Source organism: Maniola hyperantus, chromosome 28 (assembly GCF_902806685.2).
Source record: "Maniola hyperantus chromosome 28, iAphHyp1.2, whole genome shotgun sequence".
Classification (NCBI taxonomy): Eukaryota; Metazoa; Arthropoda; class Insecta; order Lepidoptera; family Nymphalidae; genus Maniola; species Maniola hyperantus.
The window spans coordinates 5,429,609-5,450,350 of NC_048563.1; the positions used below are offsets into that span (position 1 = coordinate 5,429,609).

Consider the following 20,742-nt stretch of genomic DNA (forward strand, 5'->3'; position numbering starts at 1 on the left):
AAACAGAACTCAGTTAAGAATCCAGATACCCCCTTTAATAAAGTCGCCCTTTGGTCTAAGTATCTCCTGCATTTTTATTCTTTTGAATATAATGATTAGCAATAAAGATGGTTAAATAAATAAATAACATTCAGCAAATCATCTTTGTCTTAAAAATTATCAGAACAAACTTTACAAATTGTTTAGGTAACAGGCGAATGTATAGCATAATAATATATTATGTAAGGCGCAGGAGATGAATATCAGACAGAATTTTCATGGAGATGTTTATTTTAAATACTCTAAGGAAATTTTGGATACGGTACTTGCATATGTCAAAAGTGAATGGTTTCTCAGTGATGGCTGAATGGAGGGTCTTCCACTGGAAGCCTCTCGGACCTCACATATGCTGATATGTGAGGTCCGCGCCCTTTGTTAGTTTTGGGTGTGATAACCATTTTAAATTATTGATTAAGCTGGAAAAGTACGTCAAATCATTGTGACGTCACATGCCAGTGTTTCATGGGGCCTCGCGTGCTGAGCGTGTGTTTTAACGCTTTATAGGATACTGATTTGACTAGTTGTCAAATACCGGATTGGCTTTTAACAATAGTGACGAGGTTCTTTTTGGATAAAGCAACACTCACTGCGTTTATGCAATCCCCTGGTGGCCCATATTTATAAATATTACAGCTATAAATGCCTACAATTGAAAAACCTATCCAACACATGTTACAGGTTATGTAATGACATTCTAATATCGTTGGCAAGCTTTTGGTGCAAACAGTTTTTGTAAATGTCAATTACGGTATTTCGAATACCCTAATACAAGAAACTACCCCCGGTAATGCCCACAAAACAAATAATGCAACATGCAACCTGGTCACCTGTCACGACTTAAATGACACAAGAATTACTGGACCAAAACTAGTAGAAGTGGTTCACAAGGAAATGCCCAGTTTTATCTCCGAGCTTTTTCTGCGGAAGGAAAGCGTTGGATCGATGCGTCTGATTTTCGACCCTCGAGAACGAAACAAATTTGTGAAACAAAACTATCCCGTCTGATTTGTCATACCGGTTCGTAGCTTTCTACAACAAAAGTTGGACAACCTGTCTAATTTTTGGGTCTGGCGGCAGCGCCCCACCTGTAACATGCTTGGTTGCGGAAACCTTGCATGCGAAGGAATGTCGAGTGCTAGTCTACCTAGACGACTTCCTTCTGGTCAATCAAGACCAATCCAAGTTATGTCTTCAGGCTGCGGAAGCCGTGAGGCACTTGGAACTTCTGGGCTGGCAATTCTGGTCAACCAAGACCAATCCAGGTTATGCCTTCACGCTGCGGAAGCGTGAGGTCCTTGGAACTTCGGGGCAGGGGGATCAATTACCAAAAGCCAACGTCCATACCATGTTGAAGACACCGGTTCTCGTCCGATCACCGAAGTTAAGCAACATCGGGATCAATTACTAAAAGTCAATTCTAACACTGACACAAGACCTACAATACCTGGGTATTCGTTGGCAGACTATAAGAAAATTCAATGTTCTTGCCCATAATAAAGAGTAAAAAACTATCAACGAGAACTTTGAGAGAATTATTACTGAAAATATCTGAAATCACTCTTCACGAAATGCAACGGTTGCTAGGACAGTCAGACTTCGCCAGTTTAGTAACTCCCAGAAGCAGACTACATTCTGATCAGATCCAAATACGCCTCAAACGTTTCGATAATATGTTTTAGACTGCTGAATCCACAATCGTGGAACAGGGAATGACATGGCGGCGCGGAACCACATGTCTCAGGCTGCCAATATGTACACCTAAAACCTGCCATCCACTGCTTGGCGAATAATGCCTCTGATTGGCTTTTAGTGCCCAATTAAACGGGAAATTAATGCCAGAAACTTGGTGAGTGCATCAAAAATGATAGCACAGCAATAGAAGGAACTTTATGCAGTTATAGTGGCAATTGAAGACAGCACAAGAACTCTGTAAAAATCGCAAGTCTTAGTTCAATCGAACACTCATTCGTTCACTCACTCGTTCGTTCTAACGTTCATTTTAATGAACAAAGTCGTGGGTTTTACTGATTCTAACAATCGAACTCCCGCACATAACAGATTACATTATTGGCTCAAGGCTGTCACGAGGAAAACCTCCCACAGAGTGTCATCTTTTCCCTCAAGCGCCGTCCGAGATCGATTTGGTTGCAGCACAACAGATTACTGTAGTAGGGAATAAAGATAGTGTGATGTCTTTATCGACTGCAAAGATTGATCAGCAAGTTATAGATGCTTTCAACAGGTCATTGAGACATCAATTTAGCATGGGTGTTTTCTTCTCCAAACTAATTGCCAGAAGTACTGACTTACTTGAACAAGTGCAGCTGGGGTGTACTTAAATGCGGCACGTGAAAGACCTTTGGGCTTCAAGATTTGAAAGCAGAGCTCAAATGAACTATAGAACCTATCAGGGACTCTGATAGATGTCACGACATTACAGTGTCCACCAGACATTTACACGGAAGCTGAAAAAATTGAGGATGGGTGCCCAAATAAAGGATTAGTCTATACGAGAAGTAAAGAACAGGTGCTTGTTGGAAGCAATTTTTGTCCTACCTACCTACCAGACATCAAAAATGGTTAAACTGGTGCGAAACCTGGTGGCGGTTAACTTTCTATGATCCACATGTGGACACTAGGCAATTATTGACGTGGCTAAACTCAAAATTACTAAACCATTTATCATACAGGACCTTAAGGTAGAGCTCAAGCGCTAACTTCAGAAGCTCTCATTTAAGCACACACTTCTCGAGATATCTAGACGAACCTATATGGACAATTGTTGCCTCGGAACGAAGGGTTGACAACTGAAAGTCTGTGTCACCGGGAAAAATATATTATATACTTTATTTGGCCCAAAGACTGACACTCACTCTTAACATCAATACGGATGGACACTTTCAAAACATAATAGCATAACAGAAAACATAATTCTCTATTAATGTACTAGTATACTACAGTAGTACTACATGTATGTCTTTGACACAGGAAAATAGGTCAAGCAGAATGAAGTTAAGAATTTAGATATATTGTAATCTTTTTATCACCAACTGTAATGAAACTGAAGCCGCATCACGTACTGTAATAGATCACTGGAACAGTTCAGTTCTTAAGCAATGTGGCAGCATTCCTGTATCCCCAGGCATTCATCAGTGGATCAGCAGTAGTTTCTTTGGGGACAGATAACCAATCAATGGACGATATACTCGTATCTCGTGGTAACTGGAGATTACCAGACACTCTTGTTGAAATCATTATTGTCCGGAGGAGACCTAAAAATAACTGAAGCTTATTTTTCAATATAATCATTATATGGTCCGGTTTGAGTTTTAGTAATCCTTATCAAAATTACAGACATAAATCATTTAAATTGTTTGTCTTTTAGACATTATATTTTAACTTATTAACCCTGGTTAGAAATAACAATAACTTTAATAGGTGACAATGAATGAAGGGGACGTGGTTATTTGATCTAACTTAACGATTAATATTTTTGTTATTCAATTGACAGATTAACTCCCTTTGATTCATCATAGCGTTGTGGGTAATACATTTCACCAGCAGATAACAAACACGTCTTCATACATAAATGCTGTATGTTTTCCGGAGGCACATCAATATGACGGTTTTACATAACAATAAAACCGATATTATGTGCCGAGAGGGAAAACATACAGCATTGCAGGAACTTCTTCCTGGTGAAGACTATGACATCCAAGATGGCAGCGGCTCACTGCCTTGCTGGGTGAGACACTAGCGCCCCTATATCCGGTAAGGTAAACTACATTATTGCATAGGAATATACATGTTTATGGATGAAGCGCGCATATATGCGGTGAGTACATAATTGCTTCTTCATACATAAATGCTGTATGTTTTCCCTCTCGGCACATAATATCGGTTTTATTGTTATGTAAAACCGTCATATTATGAAAATTCAACATTACAGTGTTATTAATTTCATGATACCCTTAGTACTATTTCAGGGAGGCTATGTTTCTTGAATGCTACAACATTCTGTTTTCGTAGGTACTATATATTTTGTATGTAACTAACTAGATACTAGTTACAAACTGTTGGTCTTAAGCCGGTACCACAAGCGAAGCGATACATGAGGTGAGTCATGATTGCATGCGGGTGTATGCCCCACAGCTTGCTGCTGACCTTTTTAACACTAATGCAAACACTCGTCATCACCTCAGTGTATTCAATAGGTTTATAGTACCTTTACTTCCTAGTAGTGGTTAGGTTAGGATTTAGATATTACTATTTTTTAATTATTAATAATTGAAACTCCCACAGACTGCTTATAATTTCTATTTGGACTAATGTTATGGCAACATTACAATATTGACATTGATGACTGCTCTACTTTTTAACAATTATCTATTTACTCTTTTTATAAAATTTGCCGAGTGCGTGATGACGTTCTGCTGTTAATTTTCAAACAGTTTAATTTCTTAAATATTAATCAAGAAAATGAGCACAAACACCACTGAGGATGACAATCTACCTTCTCCAGCCCTGGATGTGATGGACAGTCCACGGTAATCGCAATATTTTGTGTGTAAAATTGTATTTTAGCCGCTTGTAGACTGTGACAGCTGATTGCTTGGCGCCAAAGTCAAAGGCGGTAAAAGCATGTTAGCTATATTTTTACCTTAAAAATGTGCTAATAAGTGAAATTATTTGTGTTATTTGTAGGAAAAGGATGCGCTTGGAAAATTCGCCGCGTAAAAGTTGGAGTTTGATGGATAGACGGGCCGACAAAGAGGTATGTAAATGATGCCGATTCCCGCTCTTTTGCACCACATTTTTGCTTATAATTTGTCTTTAAAACAACTAAATGACTTTATTCTCGTAGAAGGTCGACTCTAGTGCTAATATTTAGCTGTAGAATAGTCTGATACAGGCTAAAAATACGCTAAAATTTAGTAAAAATGATACTTATAGGATCACGTTGTTGTCTGTCTGTCAGAGAAACTTTCAGCTTTTATAAAATGACGAAGGTCTGGCACGCGCTGGTTCTCTCTCTCTATTGTGTTATTATACCAAATTATGTAGTTCAGCAATAATTTATTGCCAAAATGCACATGTATTTTTGTTCCATATTTTATGCTGACAAAATCTAAATTGATTATGTTTGTAAAAAAAATCTAAGAAAGTGCATACAGCCTGTATCAGCTATATTTATAACTAGACTAGATGATGCCCGCGACTTCGTCCGCGTGGAATTAGATTTTTTAAAATCCTGTGGGAACTCTTTGATTTTCCGGGTTAAAAAGTAGCCTATGTCACTCTCCAGGTCTTTATCTATACCCATGCAAAAAAAATCACGTCAATCTGTTGCACCGTTGCGAAGTGATTGAAGGACGAACAACAAACCAAATAAACCAACAAACAACACACACTTTCGCATTTATAATAAAGGGTACTGATAGTTTTTGATTTATCGTACAAAACTGGGTGCGCGAGTCTTGATGCGCACTTGGCCGGTTTTTAGTAGTCTGTTTTTTTTCTATAGGTATTACAAGAAATGGGTGTGAGCCTTTTGGAGCCAGACGAGGGAGACCCTAGTTGCGATACAGCTTCTACTAATAATGCAGTAAGTGTCATCATCAACTTGATCAACCCATCGCCGGCCCACTACAGAGCACGGGTCTCCTCTCCGGCTGAAATCTACGCACTTTGACTTTGCTCAGACTTAAGATTGAGTCAAAACGAGACAGACTTATGTGAGAGATCTACCAGTCTCGTTTGAACTCTGTCTTAAGTCTAATCAGAGTGCGCTTTATAGATCTCACCCTCAGAGTGAGAAGGGTTAGGCCATAGTCTACCATGCACAGTGTGGATTGGCAGACTTCACACACCTTTTAAATACATATAAAAAATTACGGACCGGCAGGAATCGAACCCGCGTCTCCTGGGATCGCGCCCGACGCTCTGACCACTAAGCTACGGCTCGCACTCAGTACCGAAGCGACTGTTAATGCCATCTAGTAGCGATACTTTGCAACTATCGAAACTACTAAAAGCCCATATTAAAAGGCAGTTCTTTGAATGAGAAATATTACATAATATTTGCTTTTTACTATATTTTATAATCGGGCGCGATCCCAGGAGACTATATATTGATCAAGTAAACTTTTACAAGTGCTTTTGAAAAGTTGACTTGAATAAAAATTTAAGTATGTATTCAATATTTTTATTTTGTTTACAGCATAAATCAAATCTAAAACGCAAGCGGGACATAGAGAATGTTAACCCCAACATCAACAGTATTATAATGTCCCCACGGGGTAAATACAGCCCCAAGTCCCCGCGGGGCAAGTTCAGCCCCAGCCCCGGACCTTCGAGGGTCAAGAGCCCTAGGAGCTCAGAAAAACGTAAGTTATTCGTTCATTCAGTATTCTTTATTACCTGTTATGTCTCAAAGCCACCCTTCATAGTCGATGATCGGTCCTCCCAGTGTTGGGAATAATACGCAGTGAAACTTTCAGCTTTTATATTTATAAAATAACGAAGGTGTGGCACGCGCTGGTTCATAGTCCATTAGATCTAACCAACCAATTTTTGGAAATAAACGATTTGATTTGTATCTTCTTTCTTTCTTTCTATTTGTATCTCAGTAGCTATGTACGAAACTCTTACTAAATACCTGACATAAATACTATCTGTCCCGGCTTTACTCACGGTAGTTTAAACGCTAAAATACCTGACACTTAAAATCTCGAGTGAGACTAAAATGGTTGAGAATAATAAAATGCTCAAGTAGTGCTTGATTTTGAAATACTTGAGAACACTACAATACTTGAGAATACTAAAATACTTAGGTAGTATTAAAATACTTAAGAATACAAAAATCCTCAAGCACGCAGAAACAGCTGAAGAACATAATGAATTATAGTTATGGGTTGACTGGTAGATTTTGTTCCTGATTGTTTCTTTTATTTATGGTCAGTATTAAAGATGTTTAAATAAATAAACATAACTTTTACTAATAATACTCATGTTATATTTACAGAAACATTACATTGTAAGCTGTATTTTATTTTATCACCGACGACCTCCCTGGCGCAGTCGTGAGCGCTGTGGTCTTAATAGTGGGAGGTCCCAGGTTCGATTCCTGGCAGGGGTTTGGAATTTTATAATTTCTAAATTTCTGGTCTGGTCTGGTGGGAGGCTTCGGCCGTGGCTAGTTACCACCCTACCGGCAAAGCCGTGCCGCCAAGCGATTTAGCGTTCCGGTACGATGCCGTGTAGAAACCAAAGGGGTACGGGTTTAATAAAAACTGCCATATCCCTTCCAGGTTAGCCCGCTATCATCTTAGACTGCATCATCACTTACCATCAGGTGAGATTACAGTCAATGACTAACTTGTATCTGAATAAAAAAAAATATCAATTACAAGTTACTTAGTCTTTGACTGTGGTCTCACCTGATGGTGAGTGATTATGCAGTCTAAGATGGATGCGGAGCGCGGGCTAGCTTGGAAAGGATATGTAACTTTTATTGGTTTCCACATGGCAACGTATCGGAACACTAAGTCGCTAGCCAGACCAGACCAGAGGCAAATTAGAAATTATGAATGCCCAAATTTCCCCTGCCAGGAATCGAACCCGGGACCTCTTGCTTATAAGAGCACAGTGCCAGGAACGTCGTCAATAAATGTTTTCTACTTGTGTTTATCTCTGTAATAAGTAGATAGATACTACCTACATACGCGACAGGTCGAAAGGGCAATAGGGGATGGAACGCCCCGCACAGCCGCCGCGCTAGCCCAGTGCGGGTAAGCTCGGGTGACGTGCGGGTGTGCGGGACGTCCCCCCGCCTCACACCCCGATTGCCATCCTGACTTGTCGCGGACTATAGTTATAATAAATAATAAATAAGCCTTTATTCAGACATGTTTCATTTTTACAGTAATAATTGTTAGTTGCTAATAATAGGTACAAGATTACAAAATATTAAACTACACGATTTTACATAACTATTATTTCTAAAGTAACTTATTTCTAACACTTATAATATATTATATTTCTTATTTATTAAGTCTTGTACTGCCTCGATAGCCTACAATTCGTCTGTTTGCCACTTTTTGGCAAAGGCCTCCTCCAATTGCCTCCATATATTTCTGTCGCCAGCAGTTCTAGACCATGTGGCGCCTGCTGTTTCTCGGATATCATCAACCCATCTTTGTGCTGGTCTACCCCTTTTTCTTTTTAAATGTCCTGTGTACCAGTGCATTACTGTTTTGCTCCATTTTGCTCCATTGGACTATAGTTACTTTATTATATTTGACTGTCCCCAGTGAAACCACTGCAGCCATCAGATCAGATCCTGGAGACGAGTGTGAGCCACGCTTACCTCGTGGACGAGGAGACCCCTTTGGCGCAGTCGGTGAGCGCGGACTATAAGGGGTTCAATGCCGGGACGAGTAGCGGCAAAAAACGGATTAGCGACAATAGTTTTACCCGTAAGTATCTGGTACTCAGAATGAGAACGGTTTACGCCATATTCTGCCCTTCTCATTCTGAGAAGAGACCCGTGCTCTGTAGTGTGCCGGCGATGGGTTGATCATGATGATGCTGGTGAAAAATTACCAAAATAAAGCCACAAAAATACAAACAAAAACATTCAAGGGACTTTAAATATTTGAATACCTACACTACTACTCGTAACATTTTTAAAAGTCGGTTCCATACCATCATACAAAAAATAACACTGTGATGTAACCACAAATTCATGGTTTTCCAATTTTTCCCTTTAGTTTTGCTATAAGCCATTGCTACGTGCCTTTCATGATTCTAAGTCGAATCCCCATACCACAAAGGTTTAAATTCCCTTGACGGTTCTTGACAGACAACGAAGTGACCCTATAAGGGTTGATTTATTTCTGTAGAGATATGGAACCCTAACAAAAAAAATAAAAACCGACTTCGTTACACAAACACTAAAAATTGAAAAATAATTTAATTTATTACCGAATATATTATGTATACAAGAGTTAATATAGTTCCATAATAATATTTTTTGGTGCCGGTGCCAATTAGCTTCAGCTGCGCGAATCGTCTAGACTTCATATTTTTATGGGACTCCACAATGGCACCTCATTGGCACCGACCCCAAAAAATATTATTATGGAACTATATTAACTCTTGTATACATAATATATTCGGTAATAAATTAAATTATTTTTCAATTTTTAGTGTTTGTGTAACGAAGTCGGTTTTTATTTTTTTTGTAAAAAAATTTTATTTCACAATTTTTAGTGGCCCCATGGAATTATGCTATGACTGATTAAAAATCTACTGTTTACTAAGCTATTACACTGATCGCGAGCAATTTACTCTTATCCGTTGAGGAGTTCCAGTATCTATCTTCGAAGATGTTCATCAGATCTTCACCAAATTGAAATGGGACCAACTTTGAAGTATACCCTTTCAAACAAAAAAAGAATTTTCAAAATCGGTCCAGGCGTTTTCGAGTAATCGGGGAACATACATAAAAAATAAAAAAAAAAATAAAAAAAAGATTCCGACGAATTGAGAACCTCCTCCTTTTTTTGAAGTCGGTTAAAAATACTCAAAATACTTAAAATATCAAAATACTGAATAGGGACTACGTTTCCAGGTCACAGCTTAGAAGAAGACCAAAGAGTGCACCCGACAGAGCCGTCAATCAGGCAGGATGACGTCACAGATGGCGCAGACACATTCTCGCTGCTCTCCGACGAGGTCATACTCGGCGTCATGCGCTGGCTGCCGAAGCGCACTCTCGCGCACTGCATGCTTGTATGCAAACGGTAAGATCGATTATCTTGAGTTTGTTTGTTTGAGATTATCTTTAAATTAAATTAAATTAAATTAAATTATTTATTGATCAAAAAACATACATAGGTTACAAATACATCTGCATATCTAGAAGTACAAAATACATGCTTATAATAACATACCAATTTTGTTAAGTATACAGAAATACCGACTGTCCCTAAGCTAGGTATATACCTGTGTTTTAGGCGACAGGGGTTCTGAGTTTGTTGTGGGCTCTTCTCAGACCTGGGCGCGTTTGGAACCCTCGTAGCTTTAGTTTTAAGTTTGCGTAATAATTATCACCACTATATCTTAAAAATCTAACACCATACCAGACCATCAATAAGAGTAATTTATTACCTATTTTGAATAAATCATTTGACTTTGACTTTGACTTGTTCTTACAAATGTAAAATGAAAATACAGAAAAACTTATTTTATTTTCTTAGATTTAAATTCAAATTTACGGATTTTAAAACGCACCGCAATTGGGTATTTGACTCCAATTTTTTTATTACTTTATTATAAACTAGGATAAAAATAATGACACGTAAACTGACTAATTAAATCGATCAAATAACAAAAAAGTTATAAGCATTTAAATATTTCTGATTAGACAGAGATAGCGATATAGAATTTTGACGTCACACCTTACTAATGCCATAGTAGCTTCGTGCAGTTTTATGCAAATTTTCGTTTTGCGAGAAAGAGATAAAAGACCCTCCCACTCCAAAATTAAAATGCCTGTAACTTTGTAAATCTTTGTTGGATTTTAATATTTTTTTCAGCGTAAGTTACGTAAGCGGCAACCAGAAGGATTTTTGAAGGAAACGAAGATAGGCTTTTACTAAATTTATATTCTTAAATCTTTACATTTTAACTTAACCTAACGTCTGCACTCTGCACCGAGGTTAGATGCAGAGTTTCACATAGTGACGACCTAAATCTAATCTAATCTAACCTAACTTAGAGACTGCGTCGAGGTGTGACGACAGACTGCCCCTCTTCACATATCTCACTTGGTTTAAATACCTTAATCTTAAAATATAGCTAAATCCCAATTAGTTGCGGAGTCACGTATGGCAATGAGGTAGTTACTTGCTGACGGCGCGGTGGACTCATGACCTAGTGAGTTAGCCTTCAAAGATGGTTTGCTGCGTAAGTGATTTGAACTAGGTTATCGTTAGGATAATATGTATATGATATATTTTTTAAACCTTCGTGGTTTTTTGCTGTGTCTAAATTGGATTTGTTAAACATTCTCTATGTTGGTAATTAAAAAAAAAAAAAAAAAATGTAACACGTACGTCATTATTTTTAATCTAGCTTATAATAAAGTAATAATAATATTTATCAAATTCAAAAGTAGGAAAATACCCAATTGGTCGCACCGCAGTGCGTGCCCTCTCTTAGAATCTGTAATTTATATGAAAGTTGCCGTACCTATCCGCACGAAGTTGCAGCGACTCTGTGCGCAGAGACACTGCGACTTCCATATAAATTACACATTCCAACCGCCGTCGACTGAGTTGCCGGGCGACTTGTTGATCCCACGTAATGGCACTAAGGGTTCTTTGTTTACTACGGAACCCTATAAACGGAGAGACATTGGATTTGTTTTCTTTCTCTTACAGTTGGTACAGAATAGCCTGCACGGAGACGCTATGGCAACGCTTGGATCTCGGTAACAAGACACTGGCCAAAGACTCGCTAGGAAGAATACTGGATAGAAAACCTGTCATAGTCAGATTTGCTAGCTCAGAGGTAAGCTCTCACTAACACACATACATGTACAGTTCGTACAGAATAGCAATAATATAATATAATATAATCGTAATAATATAATGTATGCCTCAGCCCGATTCGTTCTGTGGTTTGAAGTGTGCGTTGATAGATCAGTCAGTCAGTCTGCTTCTTTTATATATTTAGATCCTAAGTCAAAGTCAATCATTTATTCAAAATTGATTGATTTGTAAGATAATGATGTATGGTGATAATAATTAATTATGAAAACTTGAAACTAAAGCTCCGAGGGTTCCAAATGCACTCAGGTCTGAGAACAAACAACAAACTCAGCTGGGTATTCTTTTTATAATAATTTAATTAAATATTTCATTTATTTAATTTCAGATAGGCGAATGGCGCCCAACTTCGACGCCAATACAATCGCGAATACAGTATCTAGACCTGAGCATGTGCACAATAGAACATCAGACACTAGAGCAATTGCTCGCAAGATGCTCAGGACTGAGAAAACTGAGTCTCGAGAGCGTTAACCTGAGCGAACCCACTCAGGAACTTATTGGTAAGTGATTTTCTTATATTACTAGATGATTGATTGTTTGAGAATTATTTATTTATTTTTCTCATAAGCATAAAATAAATAAAGTAAAAAACAAAATAGTATGCACTACTTGAGTATTTCAGTATTCTCAAATATTTCATTACTACTTGGGTATTTTAATATTCTCAAATATTTTGCGCTGTTTGAGTATTTTAGTATTCTCAAATATTTTTAAACTACTTGTGCGAAGCCAGGGCTAGTCAACGAGCTATGTTATATGATTTGTTTATGATAATCATCATTATCAACCGATCGACGTCCACCGCTGGACATAGGTCTCTTGTAGGGACTTCCACACGCCACGGTTTTGCGCCGCCGCTATCCAGCGGCTCACGCAGACTCGTTTGATGCCTCCAGCAGTGGACGTCTATCGGCTGATGATGATGATGATGATGATTTATTTGGTACATAAATATGTTTGTTTCAGGTAAATGCGGTAATATGGAAACCTTAAACCTGACAATGGCTCAAGGGTTAACCGTTGAAGGGCTCACCGCCATCTTGGAAGGATGTACTGCGTAAGTAAATCATCATCAGGCCCACTACTGAGAACGGGTCTTCTCTCGGAATGCCACTACCACCAGCGCCACCAGCTGGCCGAGTACGGATTAGAAAACTTCGCACACCTTTGAGAACATTCCTTTATACCAACCATAGAATCATTCCTCATACGTATGGCTAAGGGGGCGTCCACAAATTACGTGAGATTTTTAAGGGGGGGAGGGGGTCGATTCAAATCTCATCTAATCTTACGTTGGAGGTCTCGGCAAATATCACGCAATTTTTTTCCTGATTGAAACAAAAAAAATTATACTATTTTTGTCCGTTTAATCCAGATTGTATTTATTTATTTATTACACCTATAACTCTCAGCAATATTGAGTACTAGTCTTAAATAGTCGTAAATAAAAGCACGAAGCAAATTTTTTTTTTCTTTGTACAATTACAATCCAACGCGTTTACGTAAGAAACCCACATTTTGAAAAATCTCACGTGAGATTGGGGGATGGGGGAGGGGGTTGAATAAAATCTCACGAAATCTCACCAGGGGGGGTGGGACGGACAAAAAATTCAAAAAAACACCTTACGTAATTTATGGACGCTCCCTAAGGTTTGGAATACTCTTCCGCGATATGTGTTTCCTACCAATTACAACCCGGGTATCTTTAAAACAAGAGTGAATAGGCATCTTGTAGGTAAACGCGTCCCATCTTAGGCCGCATCATCACTTCCCATCAGGTGTGATTGTGGTCAAGCGTATACCTATAATGAATTAAAAAAAAAAGAACATTATGGAGAGCTCTCAGGCACAGAGGTAAAAAAAGTAAAAAAAATAAAAATTAAAAAGTGTTTTTGTTAATAATCCATACTAATATTATAAATGCGAAAGTGTGTCTGTCTGTCTGTCTGCTAGCTTTTCACGGCTCAACCGGTCAACCGATTTTAATGAAATTTGGTACAGAGATAGTTTGCATTCCGGGGAAGGACAGGCTACTTTTTATCCCGGAAAATTGAAAAAGTTCCCAAAGGATTTTGAAAAACCTAAATCCACGCGGACGAAGTCGCGGGTTTCATCTAGTTTTAAATACATATCAAAAATTGCGGACCGGCAGGAATCGAACCCGCGTCTCCTGGGACCGCGCCCGTATTTTTTCTTGTACAATGGTACGGAAAACTTTGTCTGACTCGCACTTGGCCGGTTTTTAATTATTTTTGAATATTTTTCCAGCCTCCAATCCCTAAACATATCGTGGTGTAATCTAAACGAAGACGCGCTACAAATACTAGTCGAATTGTTGCCTCAAAAGCTGCAACGCCTCAACCTGGGCGGCGCGAGGACACTCACAGATGACAGTAAGTGGTCACCGCTTGTTTATTACTAATACAGAATCTAAATATATAAAAGAAAAAGGTGACTGACTGACTGACTTACTGACTAATCTATCAACGCACAGCTCAAACTACTGGACGTATCGGGCTGAAATTTGGCATACAGATAGCTACTATTATGACGTAGGCATCCGCTAAGAAATAATTTTTGGAAATTCAACCAGTCTCAACCCCCAAGGGGGTGAAATAGGGGTATTGAAATTTGTGTAGTCCACGCGGACAAATTCTTGTGTCTGCTATAAGATCTACCTATCTGCCAAATTTCATGATTCTAGGTCAAGGAGAAGTACCCTGTAGGTTTCTTGACAGACAACAAAGTGATCCTATAAGGGTTCCTTTTTCCTTTTGAGGTACGGAACCCTAAAAATAATTTTTCTATTTCAGTGGTTGCAGCTTTAGTTTCCCGCTGCCCGCGTCTTTTGGAACTAGATCTGTCCGACTGCTCGCGACTAGCAGTCGCATCACTGACTGCTCTACTGTCGCTCAGTAGACTGGAGCACCTCGCCTTAAGTCGCTGCTACCTTCTACCGCCACACGCCTTAACGTGAGTCCACCTCCTAACTAGTTATATTGCCCTGGTACTTTTTACCGAAACTTCATTTTGGGAGGAGAACCGTGCTTAGTAGTGGGCCGACGATGAGTTGGTGATGATGATGACGACTAAGGTCTACTTAAACTCACTACCTTTCATAATCAGTCTACAATCGCTCAGTAGACTGGAGCACCTCACCTTAAGTCGCTGCTACCTCCTACCGCCACACGCCTTAACGTGAGTCCACCTCCTAACTAGTTATATTGCCCTGGTACTTTTTACCGAAACTTCATTTTGGGAGGAGAACCGTGCTTAGTAGTGGGCCGACGATGAGTAGTCTGTGATGATGATGATGACTAAGGTCTACTGGAACTTCATTATCAGTCTACTATCGCTCAGTAGACTGGAGCACCTCGCCTTAAGTTGCTGCTACCTCCTACCGCCACACGCCTTAACGTGAGTCCACCTCCTAACTAGTTATATTGCCCTGGTACTTTTTACCGAAATTATTCATTTTGAGAGGAGAACCGTGCTTAGTAGTGGGCCGACGATGAGTTGGTGATGATGATGACTAAGGTCTACTTAAACTCACTACCTTTCATAATCAGTCTACAATCGCTCAGTAGACTGGAGCACCTCACCTTAAGTCGCTGCTACCTCCTACCGCCACACGCCTTAACGTGAGTCCACCTCCTAACTAGTTATATTGCCGTGGTACTTTTTACCGAAACTTCATTTTGGGAGGAGAACCGTGCTTAGTAGTGGGCCGACGATGAGTAGTCTGTGATGATGATGATGACTAAGGTCTACTGGAACTTCATTATCAGTCTACTATCGCTCAGTAGACTGGAGCACCTCGCCTTAAGTCGCTGCTACCTCCTACCGCCACACGCCTTAACGTGAGTCCACCTCCTAACTAGTTATATTGCCGTGGTACTTTTTACCGAAATTATTCATTTTGAGAGGAGAACCGTGCTTAGTAGTGGGCCGACGATGAGTTGATGATGATGAAAGGTCTACTTGAACTTCACTACCTTTCATCATCAGTCTACTATCGCTTCAGTAGACCAGAGTACCTCTGCTCAAGCCGCTGCTATTTCCTTGAACTACTACTACACTACTATACTAACTTCTTTCCGCGGATAGAGTAGGCGATAATAAAAATGGGCGTTATTGGCTATTTCTGGCAACGGTTAATGAACAGTTATTTAGTTTCAATACCAATATTGATAACCGTTGCCGAATATCGGTATCAGAGTTGTGTTTCAACTAATCTAATATGCGCAACGCACGGTTTCCGTAGTAGTGACTAAGCTAGCTGCCGTATCAATACCGTCTGTATAGCTAGCGCCCGCATATTCACTAAAATAAAACCAATTTTACTTTCATGAATATCGTGAAGTAATCACAACCTTAAGTTCATAGCAGCAAAGTTTAATTATAATGATCATTGGCATAGGTCAAACTATAGTGGACGCCTGCACGAATAGTTTGCCACAGTCCAGTTAACCAAAAACATTTCACGAAGATTGATAAACCAAAGAGGACCTTATCTCTATTACTCTAAGGCTAACTGTATTAAGATTGATAGATCAAAGTGAAATGGACATGTACTTGTACAGTCCATTTCACTGTACAAGTGCCTTAGCGTAATAGAGATAAGGTCGGCTTTGGTTTATCAAGTTCTTAGTTACTAAGCCGGTAGCCAATAACCGCTCCTTCTCAGCTTTCAGTGAAAGAAAGAAAGAGAAGGCATAATTATTGCGTTTCTAGTTACCAAAAAACCAAACAATGCATTGTCAGTTGCCAGTTGGCAGCGTTGCGTTGTCAGGTGGTTCGTCATAGTGATAACCGTTGCTAGGTACGACAATAACGTTACGGTACGCTATAGGCACGGCAGCGATTTTCAGTTAGTCAAAGTCAAAGTCAAAGTCAAATGATTTATTCAAAATAGGTAATAAATTACTCTTATTGATTGTCTGGTATAGTGTTAGATTTGTAAGATAATATAGTGGTGATAATTATAACGCAAACTTAAAACTAAAGCTACGAGGGTTCCAAACGCGCCCAGGTCTGAGAAGAGCCCACAACAAACTCAGCCGGGTATTCTTTTTATTATCACCACTTTACAAAATTATTGAAACTTATTAGAACTATCACAAAGTCGTTAAGCAACTCATTCCCAAGCTTGCTTATCATTTAAATAATCCTTTACATTGTAATAGGATTTTTCAATTAGTTTACGTTTTATGAAAACTTTGAACTTGTTGAGAGACATCTCCAATATGTCTTCTGGAAGCTTATTATAGAAACGTATGGAATTACGAGCAAATGAATTGCTAACTTTACTGAGCCTAGAGGCGGGAATTACAAGTTTATTTTTATTTCTAGTATTTATATTATGACAGTCACTTTTTTTAAGTTAAGTTAAGCTATAGCGGACACATGTCTAGTCGATAATATTAGTATGTTTGTTTGCAGCAAACTGCGCAGCATGGCGGCGCTGCAATATCTGGAGGTGTGGGGCATGCTGCCCACTGCCTCCACCAACGCGTTGCGTGCTGCGCTGCCCGCCATACAAATCAACCAGTTCAAGTTTAGGTAAGGGCCATAAAGCAGAAACAAAGAGGAGATGTTGTATTAAGATTTCCCTATGAAATATCGAGTGACATTTTGCGGGGTGAGGGGTTGTGGAACGCCGCCCACTTCTCAATTTTCCATCTGCGGGTTAGTAGCAAAACTACTCGCTTAGCGACCTAACATCGATATATTGATGTCACTACATAGTTCAGCTATCTCACACTAGATGTCAATAAGTGTAGAAATTACGTATAAAATTACTTACAAATGAAATGTGATACCATTCATAGCATCAGAACGTCTGTCTGAATAACTTTGACACGATAAAACACAACACTTCATCCTTTTGTTCTTAAAAACGCGAAAACACACCGATACTACGAGTCTCAATATATGTGAACCTGACGAACGCAGACAGCATACTAACTAAGGCCCCGCCCACAGTGATGACGTCAGGACCTAGTTGAAAATCACAGTGCACAGTTGCTTAGGCCAACTCCTCTTTGTTTCTGCTCTATGGTAAGGGCAGACAAAAGCTTTAAAAAAGTTAGGAAAACTGACTGAGTGACTTATATATTATTATTTTTTTTTTTTTTTTTATTTATTTATTTATTCAACTCTTTAAATCTAGCATTACAGGAAATGGTCCTAATGCACTAGATTAAGCCTTAAATATTATCTAAATCTAATTAATATATTAAAGTAAAAATTAAAAAAAACTTATATTAAACCCCCACTATCGTAGCAGATAGTCCCCAATGCAACTCTTGTGAATAGGCTACTTGACAATTTTTTTAAGTTGGTCTTAAATGGTTAATATTTGTCCTATTATATCAAAAAAATTAACACTATATTTTTTTGCGCCCTAAAAACCGTAAAACTTTAATTTAAAAAAATATTTTTCTTAGACAGGTGAAAACACTGTCGGCCATGTTGGCCGATAGATTATCTGTGCTCTGACGTCATGCATTTGTAAACAACAGTATAACCCTGTGGTTATACTGTTGTGTAGTGTTTTCACCTGTCTAAGAAAAATATTTTTTTAAATTAAAGTTTTACGGTTTTTAGGGCGCAAAAAAATATAGTGTTAATTTTTTTGATATAATAGGACAAATATTAACCATTTAAGACCAACTTAAAAAAATTGTCAAGTAGCCTATTCACTCAGAGCACGCATATCAACGCACAGCCTAAACCGCTGGTCCTAGAGACATGAAACTTTGAAGGTGTGTACTTTGTAAAGAGTAGGTTTTTTTTTTATTTTATTTTTTATTCAGATACAAGTTAGCCCTTGACTGCAATCTCACCTGGTGGTAAGTGATGATGCAGTCTAAGATGATAGCGGGCTAACCTGGAAGGGGTATGGCAGTTTTTAATAAACCTATGCCCCTTTGGTTTCTACACGGCATCGTACCGGAACGCTAAATCGCTTGGCGGCACGGCTTTGCCGGTAGGGTGGTAACCAGCCACGGCCGAAACCTCCCACCAGACCAGACCAGAAATTTAGAAATTATAAAATTCCAAACCCCTGCCAGGAATCGAACCCGGGACCTCCCACTATTAAGACCACAGCGCTCACCACTGCGCCAGGGAGGTCGTCGGTAGGTATCCACTAAGAAACGATTTTTCGAAATTCCATCCCTAAGTGGGTTAAATGGGGGATGGAAGTTTGTAGGAAAGTCCTTCATTTTTTAAGTTACATCAATGAAAATTTGTATCTAAGCCTTCAGTTAAAAATAAAAAATAAACCGGCCAAGTGCGAGTCAGGCTCGCGCAATGAGGGTTCCGTACTACAGACGTATTTTTTCGACATTTTGCACGACAATTCAAAAACTATGATGCATAAAAATAAATAAAAATCTGTTTTAGAATGCACAGGTGAAGACCTTTCATATGATACCCCACTTGGTATATCATACTTTGAAAATTGAAAATACTAATTATTTGTTTGTGAACACATTTTAATTTTTTTTTGTGATGTAACCACAAATTAATGGTTTTCGGATTTATTCCTTTACTTCTGCTATAAGACCTACCTACGTGTCAAATTTCATGATTCTAGGTCAACGGAAAGTACCCTATAGGTTTTCTTGGCAGACGGACAACGAAGTGGTACTATAAGGTTTTTTCCTTTTGAGGTACGGAACCCTAATAGGACTACTAAAAATCGTACTTTTGACGTGACAATATGGCGCGTGAGAAGTCATTATGTACGCATAATACATATGTTATACTAGCTTATGCTCGCGACATCGTCCGCGTGGACTACACAAACTTCAAACCCCTATTTCACCCTCTTAGGGGTTGAATTTTTAAAAATCCTGTCTTAGCGGATGCCTACGTCATAATAGCTGTCTGCATGCCAAATTTCAGCCGGATCCGTTCAGTAGTTTTTTTTTTTTAATTAGCCATGTTAAATGACTAATATTCCCCTTTCCTCTCCAACTAAGCGTCAGGCTTGTGCTAGGAGTAGGTACGACAATAGTGCAACGGGCGGGGTTTGAACCGTCAACCTTACGGTTTTCAGTCCACTCCTTTACCGGTTGAGCTATAGAGGCTCTTGTTTGAACTGTGCGTTGATAGATCAGTCAGTCAGTCAGTCACCTTTTCCTTTTGTATATATAGACTATGTTGTTGCAGCGCAATATCCCGGCCGACGGTGGGCACGCGACGGACGTCCATATGGGGCCTGAGGACTAGAGACTGAACATATATATATATATATATCGTAGAGTACATATTTATTGTTAGCTTTAAACAAATAAATCAAATCATATTTATAAAACTCTGAGTTTTAATTAAAAAAAAAAAAAAAACTTTTTTATTCGAATAAACTTTTTCAAGTACTTACGAATAGTCGCATGCATCTACCACTGGTTCGGAATGCCTTTCCTACCGACGAAGAACCATGTAGACCCGTTGTCCCCGTTAGCCGTATCCCCGTTAACGGGGACATCGGGATTTGAATAAAATTATTAAAAACTTATCCCGTTGTCCCCGTTGTCGTTTCCGCTTAACGGGGACATCGGGATTTGAATAAAACTATTAAAACTTATCCCGTTGTCCCCGTTGTCGTTTCCGCTTAACGGGGACATCGGGATTTGAATAAAATTATTAATAACTTACCCGTTGTCCCCGTTATCGTTTCTGTTTAACGGGGACAATGGTATTTGAATAAAATTGTGGCGGTTGCCACAATAGAAACTAGATGGCGCTGTTCAATCGATGACGTAGTCCCGAACAAATGTACCGCCGACAGTACTCGCAATAACAGAGTGTTCTGCAATCTGGACTATATATAGAAGTTTCAAGATACAACCGTAGGCCCAGCTGGCGCTACCGAGCACAACCAACCGCTCGGTGGGAGATCTCCCCTTTGGTACGGTCGAGCCTGCACACCGCTCCCGTACATTGGGGATTTTTGACTGTGTAGGTACGAGGAAATCGGATGGTACTCGTAGCGTTGCACCGTACGTCATCAGAGCCGGACTGAGATTGTTGTCCTCTCGTAATGCCGTACGTAGGCCAAGTAGTACTGTCGGCA

The 20,742-nt window shown here is 39.2% G+C and overlaps 1 protein-coding gene across 1 annotated transcript; it reads left to right on the top strand.

Annotated features, from left to right (window-relative positions):
- The first annotated feature begins 4,425 nt into the window (after positions 1-4,425).
- Positions 4,426-19,977, top strand: Skp2 (S-phase kinase-associated protein 2). Its single transcript, XM_034983085.2, has 13 exons — positions 4,426-4,586; positions 4,744-4,813; positions 5,564-5,644; positions 6,260-6,425; positions 8,352-8,516; positions 9,674-9,845; positions 11,487-11,616; positions 11,983-12,157; positions 12,624-12,714; positions 13,926-14,050; positions 14,471-14,630; positions 17,100-17,219; positions 19,839-19,977. The coding sequence occupies exons 1-13, from the start codon at positions 4,519-4,521 to the stop codon at positions 19,903-19,905; spliced, it is 1,590 nt and encodes a 529-aa protein (XP_034838976.1). The 5' UTR covers positions 4,426-4,518; the 3' UTR covers positions 19,906-19,977.
- The last annotated feature ends 765 nt before the right edge of the window (positions 19,978-20,742 follow it).